This window comes from Lethenteron reissneri, chromosome 47 (assembly GCF_015708825.2).
Source record: "Lethenteron reissneri isolate LAM-NWPU_2019-01 chromosome 47, ASM1570882v1, whole genome shotgun sequence".
Lineage (NCBI taxonomy): Eukaryota > Metazoa > Chordata > Hyperoartia > Petromyzontiformes > Petromyzontidae > Lethenteron > Lethenteron reissneri.
Genome location: NC_083825.1, coordinates 7,539,743 through 7,560,454, shown reverse-complemented (window position 1 = coordinate 7,560,454; position 20,712 = coordinate 7,539,743). Strand labels below are relative to the sequence as shown.

Below are 20,712 nucleotides of genomic sequence, written 5' to 3'. Positions count from 1 at the left end.
CAGACTACACAATCCGTAAAGCTATCACCCCAACCGTTGGGAAAGAACCATCTGAGGAACCAATCAAAACCATCACCTTGCCATACATAGCAGGTCACCAAAAAGATTTCCAAAATCATGAGCCAACAAGATCCAGGTTCGATTCAACACAGTACATATACTTCGTGATCTGATCCCATCTGTGAAGGATATGATCCCCGACATGCAATACCCCGGCGTCTACAAACTCAGCTGTGTCTGCGGCAGTAGTTACATTAGGGAAACTAAGCGACATGTCTCAGACTGTGTTCGTGAACATAAGGCAGATCTAAAACAAAGTAGGACCAATACCTCAACCATTGCTGATCATTGTTTTAATGCTGTGGGCACACACGAAATTGATCTTTCCAAGACGAAAGTACTCTGCAAACCCACTGGCTATCAGCAAAGATTCGTTCATGAAGCCATCCAGATATATAAACACAGACACAATTCTAGATTTGAAGCTTTCGTGACTGCAAGGATTCATATTCTTAGGTTTTTTCGGTAAAGTCACGTAGGTAAAACATCAAAATTAATGGACCATCTTATCTGACAGGCACTATTTTACTTTACTTTACCGAGTGTTAACATTCCCAGTTATTTTTTAACAGTACTCTCTTCATTGTTCAGCCAGCATTGGTATAAACATGGGCATTTTCGTTCTTTTGTCTTTCATGTGTATCAGGCCTCCCCTCCCCCTCTCTGCCCAATGTGTTGAGCACTCCGTGCTGTCTTTGAGCCCCGCCCCCCTCCCTCCCGATACGTTTCCATTCATTGGCTACCACATTCTGATGAGCCCCCCCCCTCTCCTCCCCCCTTCAACTTGCTTATAAGGGATTACATCTTGAATCATTGCCTCACTTGATGCAGCTAATTCGGCTGTGACGGTCCAACCTGATGACGGAGACTTGTGTTGCCTCCGAAACGTCGTGATTTTTGTTTTATTTTATTTTCATTAATTTTGATGTTTTACCTACGTGACTTTACCGAAAAAACCTAAGAATACAGACACAATATCAACCGAGAAGATAGGTACAAACTGAGCAATCATTGGAAGGACGTTATTAACCAGGTGAAGTCATAACTGGCTGTGATGTTTAGTAGTTATTTTCGACTCTCTGGTGTTACATTAACAGGTTAAATGTTTTTACATTAACAGGTTAAATATCTCACTAACACAGCCACCGTTGCTCGTTTTCCTTGATGTGGCAGCGGCTCTACGATCTTACATTGGACATGCAAATTTCATCACTAGCCCCACCCACTTCGCTCATGACCCTTGGGCTACACCCATCTAAAACGTTTGTAACATCCTGCCTCAGCAGCTCTCTCGCTATTTTTTTCACCTGATGACGATTGCTTGTGTTGCGATCGAAACGTCGTGATATTTTTATTATTTTTTCTATCTACGTGGCTTTACCGAAAGACCCAAAGAATATGGGTTTTCATGTTTAGAGAGTTGATGATCTCAGCCCAGTCACCAATGACTGAACAAACAACATTATCACAATACATTTGGTCCTGTACTTCATTTGGCTAAATTGTAGCTCTGAGAATTAAATATTTCAGGTGGACTGTCATGTGACAAATATCACACTCAATGACAGAGGATGAGAAAGTACTGCCTTCCTGCCTTGTGCACCAGAGGTCACTTGAAGGGATTTCAAAGGTAGCTCTGCAGTATCCGTTTTGTGTTGCACTCCTCTGTCAGAGTTCCGGCTTGACACCTTGTCTCGGGACAAGATGCCAAGAGTGCAATTTGGAATAAAACGGAACGAAAACACAACCATACTTCAAAACAGCTGGAAGGTGAGCAATATAACCATGAGCATTTTAGAAAGGTAGAAGAGATAGTGCGGCTCTCAGGGCCATACCTGTGCTGGTTCTGACACGCATCACTGCATCGAAGCCGATGGTTTTCTGCACGTCCCTGCGCAGGTCGTTGAGGAAACGTTCACCGTCCGAATTCGACTGAAACAAGAGCACAGCTTTAGTAACAAACACAAGCCACGTCAGCAGCACACAACCACAACCATCACCAGGATTATCATCGACACTTACAGTCGTGATGATGGTGCTGTGGTCAGTGCTCAAAAATGCCCTGTGGGATGCATACATTGTACGAAATCTAAACTTCCTTGTGTGGTGAGAAAGGGATGCTAGACAATGATTCGGTAAAAAGGGCAGATAGGAGATTTTAGTGCAGAAAACCAATTAAAATAGATTAGTTAGCATAATTCAGCTTGATAACCTGGTTTAATTCTCAGTAGCTGCCTAGATTTGAACTCTGAACCTCTCAGTGCTATGGCATGGCCATTATAAGTCCCTTGATCCACTCGGATTCCGCAGGTGGCACTGGAGTAGAATTCCTGATTCAAAAATTTAAAGGTCACGGAGTTAAAATCCTAGTCAGGGATATGACTCAACCCATCATCCCTCTGAGGTCAATAAAAGAGACCACTTTGTCAGGTTAATAATGGACATCATGTACAGGGACTTATCCCTGCCATTATACTACGAAGGTTATACCGTTAGACATGGGAAGCACTTCTCAACACGAGTTTGAGCAGGGAAATACATCTACAGTACTTTGGCTTTTGAGCCTCCGAGCCATTTCATAGCAGGACCAACAATGATAATAACAGCGCTGGAAATGATGGGCATTAGTAGTGGTAGTTTACGATGGTGTAGAAAAAAGAACCTCCACACAATCCCGCTCCGTGAAGTGGGTGTGCCTGCTTTTGACTGGTACTGCACCCAGGGACTTGCCATCTACCTGGAAGTAGTTGTACTTATAAATGGAGCCCCCAGTCTGCAGTGTAACCAGCCCCAGTGTGGCCACATCCACAAACTGGTTGGGGAAGAGGAAGAGGTCAACACAGCATCCAGCTGCCACGCAGTCCTTGGCCAGCGAGTGGTAGACGTTGCTCTGCGCCTGGAACAGCGTCTGGGAGGAGGGAGGGGGAAATCAGCCACATGTACAAACGATGCTGTGGTCGCATGCAATCACACTGCATCCGTCCCTCATTTGTCATCCCCGCCACTTCTGAAAAACTAAAGTTTGCCGACCTTTAGTAATCGTGAGTGTTTGTGGGAGATTCAGGTAACTGGAATGGAATATCCAGCCAGGAAGTGCTTTGGTCCAGCGAGTGCTCAAATCACAATAGAAAGGTTGTGAGTTTTAATTTTGATTTTGAAACGACTCTACCTATCATTCATACGATGGATTTAACCATGCGTAAAGTTAACAATGGTCATCCACCGTCTCCCCTTGACATCATGGCAGGCAGAGGCCTACTGTTTCCTAATCTGCAGGCTCTGCAGGCAGATGACATTTTGTAAATCCTTCTGCATTATTAATGATGTTTCACTATTACACGACATTTAATTGGTAACAATAGTGCATCACTGTTTTTGCAATTTAATACGTCTTTGAATTATTAATGCTGCATTAGTGTCAATCAAGCATCACTATTGTCAAGCAGGATGCAATAACTTGTTAATTTAATGTAAAATGAAATCATAACAAACAAGAAAATGACAGCCCTCTGTTAATCAATGGTTGTATGAAGGCCTCCCTATGATGTGTCATGGAGGTTGTCTGACCATACTTCACCATGTTGGTCAGTGCGGGCTGGCGATTCAGATATCAATCGTCACCGATTTAAGCTGTGGCTGGCAATCTAACTCCGGTGGCTGGGTTCTAGTATCGTGCGCTAACTACTGTACCACCACGGCCCTGTATTATTAACAAATTTGATTAAAATTATGTTATCAATGCAACAAGCGGCCATGTTCAAGTTTATTTTATTTAACCAGGTGATAATTCAAAGACCCCAGGATACTGTCATTTGCAAGTGATCCTGGTGTTTAATACACCGGGCATGAACTCCAAAAACTCCGTACCTTCTCTTTGTCGGTGTTCACGAGCTTGCGGTCATCACGATTCTTGAGTTTGCCGGGCGCCTCGGCAATTGGCAGTGAAGTGTGGAAAACAAACAGCTTTCCCGCGCACTCTGCTGCCTGCCAACGCGAGGGACGACAAAGACGCATGCGTCATTAGCAAAGGACCCGCGGTCATTATTATATAGTGCAATAAAGCAGTAAAATACATAAAAACGTTAGATTCTCCGTACATGGACAGATATGCATACAAAGATGAATTATTGACGATTCATGCGTAGTTATATGTAAATTACAAATGTACCAAACAAATAAAGTTTTCAATCAGTGCATATTTATCGGCTATATGGATCAAAAATGTGGACATCAGCAAAGAAAAAGGAGCAGATGTTGAAAAGTGTGTAGAGAAGCATGGAGAGATGTGCACTTGAAGAGCAAGAGACATTGCATTGACTGCTAGGAAAGTAAGTGGGTTTTGGCAGAACACATCACTGGAAGGGTTCATCGCCGGTGCACAAAACTAGTGAGGGTAGGACAAAAAAAAACAAATCCGGGTGTCTTGGAACTCGTAATGCATTCGGAGCCTTGGGCAGGTCAAGGGAGAAGCTGCCACCTGTCGTTTACCTTGAGCGACTCCATGCCAGCCTGGATGACGGGCACAAACACCGTCTCTGTCTCCCGCGTATCGGCAAACATCTCTGGAATCTGCTCCAGGAGGCTGCGACGCAAGCACAACGGATGCACCAAGACACGGGCACACGGGACACAGAGGTAGGACATATGAGCCTCTGCTTTACGCTAGACCTGGTTTTATAAGGCAGCCGTCACCACGTTCCTTTACACATATTTGGTATTATGTTCCATGCTAACCCCAATATCAAACCGAAACCCAACTCCAAAGCAGACCCTAACCTTGAACTCAAATCTTGACCCCAACCTCAACCCCAAATCCAACCTAACCTGGACCCCAACACTGACCCTAACTTAACGCTTGACTCTAACCACCAATCTAAACTGCTGGATGCTCACACTAGCTTTCAACCCAACCAAAACCCTTGATCCTCAACTCTAACCCCAATGTTAATCCTGACTCTAACCTCAACCCCAACTACAAACACAAACCTTAACCTAACCATAGCTATATTCTTAGGTTTTTTCGGTAAAGTCACGTAGGTAAAACATCAAAATTAATAAAAATAAAATAAAGATCACGACGTTTCGGAGGCAACACAAGTCTCCCTCATCAGGTGGGACCGTCACAGCCAGATTAGCTGCATCAAGTGAGGCAAGGATTCAAGATGTAATCCCTTAAAAGCGAGTTGAGGGGGGAGGGGGGGGAGCTCATCAGAATGTGGTAGCCAATGAATGGAACGTATCACATTCTGATGAGCTCCCCCCCCCCCTCTCCTCCCCCCTCAACTCGCTTTTAAGGGATTACATCTTGAATCATTGCCTCACTTGATGCAGCTAATCCGGCTGTGACGGTCCCACCTGATGACGGAGACTTGTGTTGCCTCCGAAACGTCGTGATCTTTATTTTATTTTAATTAATTTTGATGTTTTACCTACGTGACTTTACCGAAAAAACCTTAGAATATGAATCCTTGCAGTCACGAAAGCTTCAAATCTAGAACTAACCATAGCTCCCGACCCTGACCCTCACCTCTCGATGACAGGCCGCGACTCGACGGCGTTGACAAGGAAGCCGTCAAGCAGCGGAACGAACACGTCAGCCACATCGGACACCACCATCATCTGCGGCTGGGCGAGCGACGCTTTCAGGTTGTAGAAGTGCAGCGTCTTGTTGTAGGTGACAAACCCCACGCGCAGTGCCGACTGCTCCATCTGGCCCTCCCTGCCGCACACATCCAGACGACACAGCGAGCGTTTATTAATGCCAGGTGACAGACCGCTGAGACTGCAAGCGTATATCTAAAGGACGACCGCAGTTTGGAGTATAAATGTGAAATAACTAACGATTATGTAAATGTTAAATTATGAAAATGACACTTATCTATGACAAGAGCAAGTCACTTCAACATGGTATCACTCGGCATTTAACAATTAATTCCTGCCTCTGCCTCCATACATCGATTCTATGAATGACCACGAGATCTGGTGTCACGATTCGATTCATGAATTGAGGTCTCCTTTTTGCCATATGCTTTTTAATATTTCACAATTGACTTCTCTCAAAAGTGGTACAGGGGGTCCCCAATATGTCTTCTTGATATACGTTGTTTCGTACTCACGTCGCTGACTTTTTGAGGAACCCAATGTAAAATTTCCCCACACACACACATCGCTACGTGGCTTTTGCCTCAGTTCAGCCAAGTCGAAAACGTCCTGTACAACTCGTATTTTGAGAATGCGCCTTGATCTTCTCAGTCCCATTGTGTTCTCTCACAAAATATCATGGCAACCCTTCAACAATGCGTAGCAAGCGTAGTGCTAGTGACAGTGCAGGTGCAGGTAGTTATCGTAAGAAAAAGCGCAATATTATTAGGCTCTATGTTAAACTGGAAGTGATAAAGTGTAGTAGGAAAGGTGGTTGACGTTTGGCACTATTTTAATCTTCCTCAAACGAGTACAATAGTGAAGAATGCTGACGAAACAGAAATTAAAGCAAAGCATGCTTTAAAGCATTCGGAGGTTAAAATTACATGGCAAAGTGTTATCGTGGAAACAAAGGAAAGATTGCTGCCGTTATGGATCGAGTATCTGCACAACAAGCCGATCAGCTTCGCCCTCAATCAGTTGAGAGAGGAAAAAGCAGCGAAATAGAAACCATTCAGGCTGCCCGTGGATGATTTTACAGATTTCAGGCATGATCAAGTTTCAAAAACGTAAAAATACAGCGAGTCTGCCAGTGCCGATGCAGATGCTGCAGAAACATTTCCATAAAAACGTGACAAAATCATTGAAGGTGGGTATGACCCTAGAAAGGTTTTTTTTATCTTCTCCCAACAACAATCAAGCACAACTCATCCACTCCTCAAGGTAAGATCAAAAATTTCATAGGTTAAGGTAAAATCTTTTTTAAATGCTGTTTAAGATTGTGCTTTTTTACACAAACATTTTATTTGTTCGATTCATTGCTTTAAAAACGTCACAAATACATTTTCTATAAAAAAATGAAAACTTTTAAAGAGTATAGGGCTGCTTCGAAATGCTCAAAATAGTTTTCATTTAAGTGTTTGAGAAGTATAAATGCTGTTTAAAGGTTCTTGAACTCAGAATTGGTTGTACACATTGGGTCTATGTACAGTCCAGGTACTGTACGTGTACTGTACATGTGCAGTACACGTACAGTATCTGTTTTTCTGTACATGTGCAGTGATACAGCGCCGACTGCTGTCCAGTAGCGGCAACTGCGGTGGACAGTTCGCGCACACGCCGTCGACCATATACACTGTGTGTGTGCCGGCAGGGCGGAGGAACTGGGGCAAGGGTCACTGAAGACCTCATCGGGAAGCCCCTGGAACCCGCTAGTGGGTTCGAGAAGGGAGGCGCGGCCAGGGCAGAGCCAGGCCGCACCGAGTAGAATAAAAGCAGCGGAGAGCACGAGCTCCGGGCTGCTGGTTCTGGGAGTGGACTCTTTTCGCTGTCGTCTTCGCCGCCTTCACTCAATAATTGCGCGGCCGGACAGTTGTTGGCTGTCTCGGTCGACGTCGACGGTGCAACGCGGAAAGGGTTGTGTCTAGGCTGAGCTGTACGGCAACGGGAGCGAGAGGGAGGAGATCCTGTGTGTGAACGGCTGAAGGGTGTTACAATAAAAGGTGCCTCCCGCAACTACCTCATCTCCGACTTGTGTTACACTACACATGTACAGTACGTATTTTGGTTGCTAGGTATGAAACACAATAATTTCATAAGTTATGGTACCTATTCCCTACATTATTCCATTGTTTCGTACGGGATAAATCGCCCCGATTTGCATCACAAAGTCAACATGTACGCTCTTACGGTCCCCTATTCCCGCCGCCAATTAAAATGGAATAGTATTCATAAGGGGGAAAAGTCCCATTATACATCGTTTCGTTATAAGTCCCCTGTACTAATTTTACCGATGCCCCAACCGGGATTTTGAACTCGCAACATTCTGACTGTGGGCTGTGTGCTCTGCGTCCGTGCCACCCTATTGGAAACAAGACAGATGAAACGCTATTGTTGATATTATTACCGCGGCAGGTGGTTGACCAGAGTCTTGAGCTCCTCACACACCAGGTTCACCAGGCCGCTCTTGATGGCGTTGTATGAAACATCGATCATGAAGATGAATGCCGGAGGGTTGGGTGGTTTGTTTTCCTACATGAAAGCAGATCAGAAAAACAAACACGGAAATTCTAGATTTGAAGCTTTCGTGACTGCAAGGATTCATACTCTTAGGTTTTTCGGTAAAGTCACGTAGGTAAAAATAATAAAAAATGAAAATAAATCACTTAAATCATGACGTTTCGGTGGGACCGTCACAGCTACTCACTTGATACAGTAAATTTAGCTGTGACGGTCCCACCTGAAGATGGAGACTTGTGTTGCCTCCGAAACGTCGTGATTTAATTGATTTATATTCATTTTTTATTTTATTTTTATTATTATTTTACCTACGTGACTTTACCGAAAACACGGAAATGTATTAAACTTTGGCATTGCACATCTGTAAAATTAAACCTGCGAAGGCAGCCTTGAAAACAGCACATTTCATCGTCTCTTTGTTCCTGCAACCAACCATCACTACTGTTGCTGTCACAGCTGCCTGCTGTACCTGCTTACCTTGCAATAGTCGACCGTGGCGATGAACTCGTAGGAGCCGAGAGAGAGCTCTGGTCGGTCCCAGTGATCGACGCGTCGTCCCGTGTGGTCCAGATGCTGGAAGTAGTGTTGGGGGACTGTATATACAAAGACAAATACCCCCCGTATAGCCTTAACAAACTGTTGGGGAAAGTGCTGTTAGCGAGTGCCTATGAAGGGTGGCACGGTACATGAGGGGGTGGGTGGCCGGCACGTGCCCAACTCCGACTTTGCCTCCCATAAACACACACACACACAAAGATTCCCCGTATGGCCTTAACAGACTGTTGGGGCAAGCGCTGTGAGTGAGCACCTAAGAAGGCTGGGACCAGCACATGAGTGGGTGGGTAACCAGCACCATGCTCGGCCGTGTTTGTCTCCCCAGTACTGATGTTTACACACCGCACCAGGTACTCGTTTTTATGCTGAGTCAACATTGGGGAGGCCCAGGACATGTTTGGAAATTCATCACTGATGTTGGTTCGTAGAGAAACGTACTAACCACTACATTACCCCACAGTTACATGAGCGCAAATGCACACACACACATGCATACATACATACAAGTGTGCGTACACACATATACTGCATCATGTTTACTTAGTGTGGGTTGAAGGCGGGGAGCATAGGCATCAGGAAATACAATGTGATTATTGTGCCATGGGACGCTTGAGGATTTGTGGTGGTATTAACCCCAATGATGCATTGCAGCCAAATCACCTCCCATGGCAGCATGGTCCCATGGCGAACATACATACACACCTAAACAGACACAAACACACAAACAGACACAAAGATACAAGGGGAAGCAAAGAAACATGCAGACGCACCCTCGGTGACACAGTTGCAGAATCCGCACTGGAAGCGGCGGCCACCCTCAATGAACTGCATGTTGGGACATATGTAGGCTTTGCAGCGGTTACAGCGCACAGGCCCCGTCTCCCCGTGGTCCACGATGTATGGCGGGGTCTGAAGGCACAGAGAAAAGGTCATCATCAATATCATCATTGTGGTCAGTAGAAGCATCATCACTACCATCATTATTACGATTAGTAGCCGCATCGTGATCATAAACAATTTCATCAAATTGATTATTAGCATTGGCAGCAAAGTTGTCGTCATCATCAGCAGCAGGATTGTCTTCATAATAATCATTATCTGCAATTGCACTATCTTCATAAACAGCACTACCAACATAAATTATAATTATTGGCAGGAGCAGCATTGTATCCTTCAAAACCCTTGTCCATCATCATCGTCGTCACTATAAGCTGCAGTAGCATGATCATCATCTGCAACATTGTCCTGCAGCATTGTCCCGACACAAACAGCTTAATCAAAAAGAAACACCATCCTCTTCATGTACAGCATCATCCTTAACAGTATTACTATCAAAGTAAAAACGTCCAAAAAGTGCCCCCCTGCTCAAACCAGCTCATTTGGGGAGCAGCACTCTTCTCTGTTGGCGGCCTGAACCAGGATGAAATATTCCACGTTCTTAGGGCCGGTGAATTTGTCAAATGTCGAAAGAATGGCCACTGTGTACATCACACAAAGCGGTCACCGTTGCACTTCATCCTGGGGAGTTGACGAGCCGAGTCGACCCCCAACCGGAATTTGAACTCGCACCATCAACGCAAGCATGCAGCAGTAAAGCGGAGAAAATTGGGCATTCTGCAATCGACCCGAATAGAGCACCACCGAGTCTATACATAGTGTCATCCTCCCCCCATGCTCACTGGCATCGACCCCACTATAAATAGGATCCGGTTTGCGTCTCGGCAAATACTTCGAATAAATTTTTAACGGCACGCACACGAGCTACATCAAGCTCTCTATTCCAGTGCCAGTGGAGGGGTATTTGCAGTACGTGCCCCTCAAGATCCCTTCTCTGCAACCAACCCTAAGCCACCTCAGAGGGCTATGCCGGTAGGCAGTAATGTTCGGTTCCACGTGCCATTTTCCTTCACCTGCAGTGTTCCCTGCAGATGAATGGAAGACGGCATGCGGAGGGGGGAGATGGACAGAGTGGATGGGAGGAGTGGCTCTGTAGAGGATGGGTGATATTGCAGAGTTGACATGGACCAAAGGGTGTGTGCAAGCGCAATGGACATCAGAGCAGAGAGAACACAACAACCAAGGGTGCGCACACAAGGGAAGCTGTACAAAGGATGCAAGAATGGCAAAAAAATATAAACCCAATTCGCAGTGGGAGTAGGGCAGAACAAATTATTTACAAAGTGCATAGTAAATACTAATGTAGAAAAAGTAGAAATTGTTTTGTTTTCGATGCCAGATCATTCAAACGGTGTTCTCTGCAACAACCACCTACACAGTCCCTTCTCTGATCCTGGCCTTCATGCCCCTTTGACCTACTCATCTCAAGCCTCTGCCAAAAATCTTACGCATGCCCAAGCGGAGACGTCAGGGCTGACGCTCGTCACATTTTCACATGTCCTGACAGGTGCACGTTGACTCGCGTCATGCCAGACGAACGTAGAGGTCGGCATGCGCGCTGCCAGGATGACGACTGAAAATGAATTAACACCGACTACACTACCAGGAGGACGATGTCTGAAAATGAATTAATTCCCAACAACTGATTACTCAAAAGTAATGCAATGTACTATGTTATTTCAGAGCAATGTAATATGACTATTTTAATCTTTTTGAGAGTGATTTTTTTTTATGTTGGGTTAAATTACATTCAAGATAATGGCACTATGCTCAATATAAGCTGTTGTAGCATGAGCCACGTGCACCGACTGCTGCTGTGAACACATGAACACAAGCTGCTGAGATGCATATTTATTACTTTTATCTAATGTATATTTTTAAATCTGAAAATAATAATGATAATAAAAAGTATTCATCTCGCACAAAATAAATATAATTTGAACAAAGCCATAATATGTAATCTGGTTCGTCAATGACTTCCAACAATGAATATAGGCAAAGGAAATTGCATTTGTTACTCAAAACTTAGCTACGCAATACTGACTTACCTACTAACCAACCTAGCCATTCCATTTCCAAATCTACCCAACCTCGTTTGCAATTACTTGCTGACCTACCCGCTAATCTAATTATATATCCATCCTACCAAATTACTCTCCTACCCATCCAAATCCTGACCCACCTTTAACTAATGAGGGTCACAATACCATTAATGAACGAATGTTTTTCCATTATGATAATGGTATAAACGTGTAGGATTAATAAAAAATGTATTCTTACATGCATGACATGTTGCAAGCATTACAATTATAAACATTGTGATCAACCAATTAACAGACCAATCATAACATCACCGCTACCAAAACAACTACTTACAAACAAGAGGAAATTTTCGAATCAATGCTAATTATTCCTGCGAATGTCACATCAAAAGTTCACATTTCACACTTTTTAATAAAATAATAAATATACCATTATTAAACAGACATGAATCTGTTGATCATAGTACTTGACATTGGACTGTGATGTGCTAGGGAACAAAACTAAAAAACAAACGATGGTACCTAAAATAAAATGTCGTGAATGATTTTAATCAACATTCAACTACTCAAAGCACTTGCTAATCGCACATAACTAACAGATTCCTGGCTCGCGACGAAAGGACATCAAAGTCATGCGAAGTGGTGGCGATATTGTTACCAAAACGAACATATCCATTATTAGCCGTTGCCATGCCACTGAGACTGCCTGCTGTGGGGCTAATCTCCCGGCAGTCCCAGAGCCATTTCACACTTCTCCCAAGAGGCAGATGGGCAAGGGATTGTGGCGGAACCACGCAAATAGAGCTCACGTCAGCAGGCTGGATCGCAAGTGCTCGCCGGCGCCCCACAAAAAACAACCGCAGCGCGACAGCGGATGGTGCTCGTCTTTCCATGCCCCTGGCTTAAGTTGTCCTTCAATTAAAACACTTTAAAGCAGATGGATGGATGAATGCGCGTCTGTGTGTTTGTTTTGTGTGTGTGTTGTGCAGTAGAACCACGCGGAGACGAGGAAAAATGCAAGGGCTGTTGCCGTTTATTAAACCACTTTCACACTGGGCATCCTACACTCACACCTGTGCAGGTGCGCTTCTATCGTGGTCCTTAACCCAGACACTTAGTAACTATTAGGATCCTACACCGGCTATCCCTTTGGGCTCTCTCACTCGTCTGCCCGAAGCGGGGTGGAAGCCAACACCGCTCCGCGACGAGGAGAGAGACCCTCTTCCAGCCGATACTTGCTCTGGCCCCCAACGACGACACCACCCCCATCTTGGCCCCCCCCCCCCGACCTTAAGAGCTCTTTGGCCGGCTCCTCCTCTTTCTTGGCACAACCCACTCCCGGCTCCTCCTCTTTCTTGGCACCACCCACTTCTCGCAAGAGCCATCTGAAAGCCCTTACGTAACCCGTTCGCACCTCCTTCTGCTCGCCCACTCATTGGATACCCACAATACTCCTCTACATGTGTATGTAAAGTGTGCATGTGTGGGTCTGTCTACGTGTGACCCTGCGTATGAGTGGCGTGTTTCTGTATGCACACTGCACTAGCAATAGGTGCTTGTTCACAGGACTTAAATTGTATTAAGAAGCAACTGGAGCAATGCACTTTTCAATATAAATTGAAAGCTCATTTCTTTAGAAGTGCTTTTTGTGTTTAGTTTGTTGTCCTTTCCCTGCACCTCCGATGGCACGGGTGGCTATATACGGTGCGAAATAAGTTCAACAAACATCCATAGACATACATACATCTACAAGGATAATTGGGGGATCTTTGTCTTTCCATTGCGTAACAAACCCGGCGACCAGAGTTTGATTCCCGGCCACGGCTAACATCAGTGCCAAGTGATATCTGAACTAGTTCTGGATCTCTCTAGGTCAATTTGGCATTGAAGGGATGACCTGCTAGGGTGTGGGTCAGCAAAGTGGAGAAAAAGTTGATTATAAATGTTGTGGCGCTAGCCTAGCATGTGTGTGATCTGGAGCTTTGGAGGAGACAGTTTTATGGACTACACAGTTGTGAAATCTCTCAAAACTTGCTGGGCTGTGATGTGGCCAGGAGATGGCAGTACATCAAGCGAATCTTTGATCCATTAATGCAAATCATAAAAATGATTTCCCATCACATAAGTGGATTTTATCCAGATTCTAAAATTACTCTCAAAATACAAAACACTCCGTATAATTCAAATTTGTAGACCATATTAATATCGGATCTTCCTGAAAAATATTTAGACTCAGTGAGACATTCCTGGATAAATATGACAATATTATTTTTTATAGGTGCTCACTAACAGTGCTCACTTCCATGAATAAGGCTAAACAGGACATTGTTGTACTGTTTGTATTCTCATGTGTGTAATTCCCACCTATAAATAAAGTCCCAAAAGCGGTACACAAGACACGAGCAGGCAGTCTTCTCCCCTGTGCTACTTTCATGCAGTCTCAACATCGTCAAGGTCTCGGTAAGAAGCATCTGTCCGGCTGTAATCAAAGTGCCAATGGTTAAAAGTGAGTGCTACATGATCGCGCTGTATTGATTTGTGGTGTGCAGCAGGAACTCTCAATTCGGGAGCCACAGGGAACCGCAGAAATCATTACGAGTTTTAAAAGTGCCACGTGGCATTTGAAGGCACAGCAGGGTCCAAATGTCAAGCGCCACTCTTCGTTGTTAGGCTACCTACAGCAAAAGTCGGTGTCATCGTGAATACATTCTGAAGCATTATACGACGCTGCTCACTATTATGTAGTCTGCATCCATTTACGTAGACGTCACCAGTGCACAGATAAGAACTTCTCACCGAGTGATAGTGCTAGGGGTGTAGTGATAGTCTTGGATAATATAGTGATAGTACTGCGTGGTCTAACTTTAGTGCTGGATGGTGTAGCGGTCGTGCTGTATGTTCTAGTGGGAGTACTGGATTGTCTAGCGGCAGTGATGTCTTTTCATGTTAGTTCTGTGTGGTGTAGTGGTAGTGCTTGATGGTGTATTGTTAGTGTTGGATGGTCTAGTGGTAATGCTGGGTATTCTAGGTATATAGTGTTAGGTTGGTCTGGTGGTAATCCTGGATGGTTTCATTGCTGTTGCTAAATTTAAAAAGGCTGCATGTTAAACTTTTTAAGTGAGTGTCTGCATCACGCTGATTTGCATCTGTCCTCTGGTGAGACCGGCCATGCGTTGTGGGTGTTTCCCATAATGAAACTCCGCCATAACCTTTACCTTAACATGAAGTCTATCATGCAAATCTCTCTTTTGCTTTATAAATGGTTTTACTATTATTATATTAATAAACAAGATACAAAGTTGAACTTAGATAGCACCACTCATCGGTTAATAAACTAGATTAAACTTGTTTCCTAAAACCAAAAAAACAAGTACTCAAAGCAGAGAGAGAGAGAGACTCAACTTTTAACACAAATAACATACGGCTCAAAATTAGATTGTCAAATTTACAACCAATGGTCGATCGCCTGGAATTGTAGATGGGCAGGGCTTAAACACAGACTGCGAGATGGTATTTTTAGGATGGCAACAATGCACATTGTTGGTGTTATTTATTCACCGACAGCTGTCATACTTTTACTGCAAACTATAATGCGTATCCTCTAACTTTACTGCATGCATAAAATATAATTCGATTGCAGATTCTCACACTGAAACGGAATTACAAACTTGTGCATTTTCCCTGTGGAGCTGTTCTGGTAGGACATCTTCACATTAAACACAATACATATGAAAAACCTATAGGCGAAAATGTGAATTAAAAATATAACTTGGTATGTTAGCGCTTTCATGGTAGCTAAACTTTGCCACTTTGTGGGAAGTGAACAGTGGTTGTTTTTGGATATATTGGCCCTCCATTATAGGAACTTGGATTCCCATCACTGGCATAGGACCATGAACTGAGACAAGAATATGATTTGTTCAGCCACAAAAGCCTCACCAAGTAGATTTGAAGTTTTCGTGACTGCAGGGATCCATACTCTTTGGTTCTTTCGGTAAAGTCACGTAGGTATGAAATAAAATAAATTAAATCACGACGTTCCGAGCGCAACACAAGTGTCCGTCATCAGGTGGGACAACCACAGCAAGAAACAATTGCTGAAGTGGGCGAAAAGGCTGCTGCCTACAAGAGGCCATCTGATGACGGACGCTTGTGTTGCGCCCGAAATGTCGTGATTTAATTTATTTCATTTTATACCTACGTGACTTTACCGAAAGAACCAAAGAGTACCTCACCAAGCATTCAAAGAAAAACCCTAGCATACGCAGAAACATCACTGAAAATGCCAAAGCCAACCCACGGTTGCTGTACTGCCATATCATGGCCACCTTGCAGTCCAGCAGATTCGGGGGTGTCACAGCACAAAATTATCCCGATGTGTGTGCTGGTGCACCCAGCGAGCAGAGGCAAGAGAACGATGATACATGTGGGTGTGTGTCACCGTGTGGACCTCACCTCTTCAACCGGAAGTGTGGCGAGCGGCTTAATGATGGCGGCGAGGGGTACTTGGGACTGCTTGGCCATCTCAGAGGTGCACGGCAGATTGTACGATGTGCAGCGGATAAACCGTGGGCTCGCATTACCTGGGGATGCATACGAGGGTACATGCATGTAAAAATGCAGACATCTACTTTCAAAGTTTATTAACTTGGTTTACGTACCCACCGACCTGTCCTGGAAAACATTTCCATCCGTCCATCTGCCTATCCATTCTTCCACCTACCACATCCATCTTTCTGTCTGTCCATCTGTGCTTCCATCAGTATGTCAATACATCAACCTATCCGTCTGTGAATCTGTCCATTCATCTGTCAACCTACCTGTGTTTTCCCATCCTTCTGTTTGTCCATCCAACATCCTTTGGCCCACTTGTCTCCATCTGCCTGTAGGCCTTGTCCTGTAAACCACCAGTCTATCCATCGGTTTTTGTCTGTCATTCTATTTAACCATCCATCTACCTTTATATTCATCTGCCCAAGTGGCTGTCCAGCCATCTGTGTATGCACCTGTTTGCCTGCCTATACATCTATTGATTAGCCCATCAATCTGTCCAACAAATCTCCCAGCCTTTCCCTCTCTGTATGTCTGTCCATCTCCACGGCCTTCTGCCCGCCAGTGAGTCCGTACCCTGATCCTTGACGAGGAAGTCGGTGGTGACGAGTGGAGGCACCTGACCACGCACGGACGTGATGTAGGGGTCATTCGAGCGCTGCATCCGATCGTCTTCGATCACCTGGATCTGTGGTGGCAGGAGGACGCACGCACAGCACTAAGTGAGCACAATACCGCATGTGCGCAAGTGATGCATGCTGTGTGCTTACCCCTTGCATGCGAAAGAAGTTCTACATACATTCCTACATGTCTGTGGTGTATGAACCTGTCCCTCACTTCTCCGAGCTCAACTCGCGAGCATGTAAAAGATCCACAAAAAACAACGCAGGCTTTGCCCTGCCAATCGCACGTACAATTGCTAAAGCTACCCAGACACCTGGCTGTTAATGAACATGTGAGATATGTTGGTGGAAAAGCGGGGAGCCAACAGGTGGTGCATCTGCTAGTCATCTCAGTCGGTTAACCCAAAACATCTGGGGTATGTCCGGAGAAGAGCTGCCAGTGACCCTTTGATGAAAATTCCAGGGTTTTAAAATCATCACCAAGCTGAACATGGTGCCAGTTCCTCGTGTCATACTGGCTTAATGACACTTGACCCTACTCTCTGTAAGGATGAGGCAGAGGAGATTTGTCATTGTGTGAGAGTGGACTACAAGTGTGGTAAATGTCGTGAACTCACATTTAAAAGTTCAATAGCAACTGCATTTAAATGAAAACGTGATATGATTTTTTTTTATAAACGCATGCCTAAAAAACCAAGCAGATAAAAATTAATAAATTCACATGGCTGCAAAGGCAAGAACATCCCATTGTATGACGCACAAAGGCCACGACCATGTGCTTGGATTAGATATACTTCTGTGTATAATCAATATTGAGTCTTAAGCTGAGGATAAAATGCATTCAATCGTCCGAGTAAAAATAGTTTTTTGTACTCGAATAAATTGTACATAATTGGTTCATGTGACCCCTGTAGGCACTGGCTGCTGTATATACCACAATGTGAATAAAAAAAGATTCTTGAATCGAATTATAACAATTCATAGAACTGCTGGGAGAGGGTGGGGAGGTGGATTGTTCCACATCTGCCATTGAGGCAAGTGCTATGAGTAAACACATGGGAGGATGTCATCCAGGATTAGATTGTCAAAAGGGCTGAATATGAACATAACAGCATGAGAATATGGTATGGCTAGGGCCATGTATGCCCTGCTGCCTTTGTCTTCCCATTATGTATGCTCACAAGGTACTACAATGGGTACCCATTTTAAGCCTTTGACACACAGGTCATCCAAATTAGTTTAAGATACCTACCATACAGCTCTACATCATAGTCAAGAATTGAGCCGAGGTTGCTGGGATAGCATCACTGAGAACTCAATATCCCTATGCCACCATTCCCTGTTGTATTATTATGGGTGGTCATAAACATTTGAGAACTATCATGATTTACAACCCTTTGTCAATTCACACCAAGATAAAGGCCTCCCCATGCCATGTTGGTCATGGAGAATCTGTGGGTTGGAGGGGTCCAGAATCTGTTCAGATCATGCTCGCCACTAATGTGAGCTGGGGCTGTGAATTGCATATAAGTCGCTGGGTTTATAGCGCAGTTTGTTAACCACAGCACCACCCAGCATGACAAAGCAACCTATATACCTAAATAAAAAAACAGGTCTGGAATTGTACAGTATACTTCTGCTTATTCAGAAATAATTTCTTAATGTGCCAATTGTATAATATAGTTATGTATTTGTTAAATGGCTATCATGACAAAGTATAAGTGCTTCCATCGTCAAAAGAGCAAAAGGGCAATCACCTGATCGGTTGAAGTAACAGGTGAGCCCGTTCGAAAATGTAATACTGCACTCTTAAAACCCTTTGGTCCATGTGTGTTTGTGTACCCACAAAATTATAATTATCCACAATTTCTTCTGGGAATTATTTTTCAAACAGGATACAACCTCTACAGCATACGTGAAGCCACTGAACTGAGGTTCAATTAAATGAGTTATCCTATATTTAGCCTAATGAGGGTTCACTGAGACACAGCTGCCATTTAAGACCATGGTATGTGCAAGTACGTAGGGTCAGTAATTTATGTCTTTTCAGGAAATTGTTACAATTCGTAACTTTGTTTTGACACTAGAGTGCAATGAGTAATTCTATGAATCAGGATTTTACAGATTTCTTACCATCCACCAAAATGTTGGCAGAGATAACGTTGTGCAATCTTTCATTCAAGCACAAACTCAGCTGAACCCTGCTAACTAAACTGAACACATGGAGGGTGATTTGGTTATTGAATATGTAAATTCACATTTATATAGATATTTAAATAACAAAACATACGCAATCCTTTTCAGAATTTAGAACATAACTCCACTCAAGTAATTCCAGTACGGAATTTGCAAGTGACTATGATTTACTCTTTTGAAGTGTATCGTATCATGAAATAGGCATATGTGAATGTTGATATCATATCGGCAAATTTTTGAAAAGCCAGGATTGCAAGCTTGGCTTAACTGTAGTGGATTTCAATTTTAAGCTGCTGGATACCATATAATTTTAAATGCATGTTCTAACCTCAGTTCTTGATGACCTCAATCCAGTCTAGCTTTACACGACTACATGTGAATGCAGAACACTGGACTAGACTCCCTGTGGCCTGAATACTGCAGTGGAAAACCCACTGAGAAACAATTATTAAACAAGGGACACTCCAACTCCAGGTCTGGAAACTAAAACAGATTTCCAAGTCCGATAATTATTTTCTATGGCATTGCGCAAAACATGCATTAAGTTGGCAGTTATAAAATCCATAATGTATTTTGGGAGCCTGGAGCTAAAGATGTTGAGAAAGAGTTGTTTTGAAAAACAATCAACACAAGTTTCACAGGAGCAGAGCAGAAGAATAATCTTTTTAAAGTCACATACAACGAAATACGTTGTCAAAAGTGTCGGCACATCTGCCTATGCACCTGTTGCTTGATAAATCGGAAGAGATTTATTTATTCACGACTTCGCATCTGGGATTTAAGGAAAGTTCACTATATGGAGTCACTCGTGATTCTATTCATGAATAGATGTCTTGGATTGTTTAATTTACTTCCCCCTATAGTGATTCAATTGTGCTATCGGTATCATGTCATGAGATGAACACTTTTCTATTTAATAACCTCGCATGTCGCAGTGCCTCACCCCGTCTCTTTTGCTCTATCTTGTCCCTACTGTGAGTGTTGTTTGTGCCGTGTTTATCATCTCATTCTTACGTGCACGATTTCACATGTATTATGAGCATAACAACACATTCGCATCTACAAATTTCTGAATTGTTACATGCCTAAAAACCAGCCTCCAGAAGGCGAGATGTTAACTACCTCGCCTGATATACAGGATGTTGTGGGTTCGATCCAGACCCTGACGCCTGCTGCTGTATACTTGGGAGTGTGCATGTTCTCCCTGTGGCCGTGTGGATTTTTTTCCGGGTCTTGTAGTTTTTCCCTCCACATTTAGAAACATGTTTTTCGAGTATTTTGGCTGCTATAAATTTCCAAATAAGCCACTTCATTGGGCTATCATTTGTGGCCAGGTCACGTCTAAAAAAAGAGCTATAGAGCTCAATGGACCTGACCTGGTAAAATGAAAAAGTTGAGTTTAGTTAGCAGTAGATTCAAATGACTAACGATAAATAGCGACACGTTATAGTGTGTTCTGTTTAAAATTAGTCTTTGCAAATACAGATTTCCTAGCTCCGTCACCCATGAAAGGTGTGTACCAGTAAGGTATTTTACGGCCCCCTGCCACAAACCATGTGTGTTACTGACATGAAGACATGCCAAAAAAAACTACTCTCATCCTGTAGATATCCATCTAGGCTGAGTGG

The 20,712-nt window shown here is 43.8% G+C and overlaps 1 protein-coding gene across 2 annotated transcripts in view; it reads right to left on the bottom strand.

Moving 5' to 3' along the window:
* SEC24C (SEC24 homolog C, COPII coat complex component) overlaps positions 1-20,712 on the bottom strand; it is a 47,177-nt gene that overhangs the window by 9,224 nt on the left and 17,241 nt on the right. For both annotated transcript variants that reach the window (XM_061571350.1, XM_061571351.1), the window contains 10 exons: positions 16,842-16,953; positions 16,170-16,297; positions 9,546-9,684; positions 8,698-8,813; positions 8,108-8,232; positions 5,588-5,779; positions 4,549-4,642; positions 3,928-4,044; positions 2,798-2,968; positions 1,896-1,992 (listed from right to left, as the gene is read on the bottom strand). In XM_061571350.1, the coding sequence (XP_061427334.1) occupies positions 1,896-1,992; positions 2,798-2,968; positions 3,928-4,044; positions 4,549-4,642; positions 5,588-5,779; positions 8,108-8,232; positions 8,698-8,813; positions 9,546-9,684; positions 16,170-16,297; positions 16,842-16,953 (1,291 nt within the window). The remainder of the gene's footprint in view (positions 1-1,895; positions 1,993-2,797; positions 2,969-3,927; positions 4,045-4,548; positions 4,643-5,587; positions 5,780-8,107; positions 8,233-8,697; positions 8,814-9,545; positions 9,685-16,169; positions 16,298-16,841; positions 16,954-20,712) is intronic.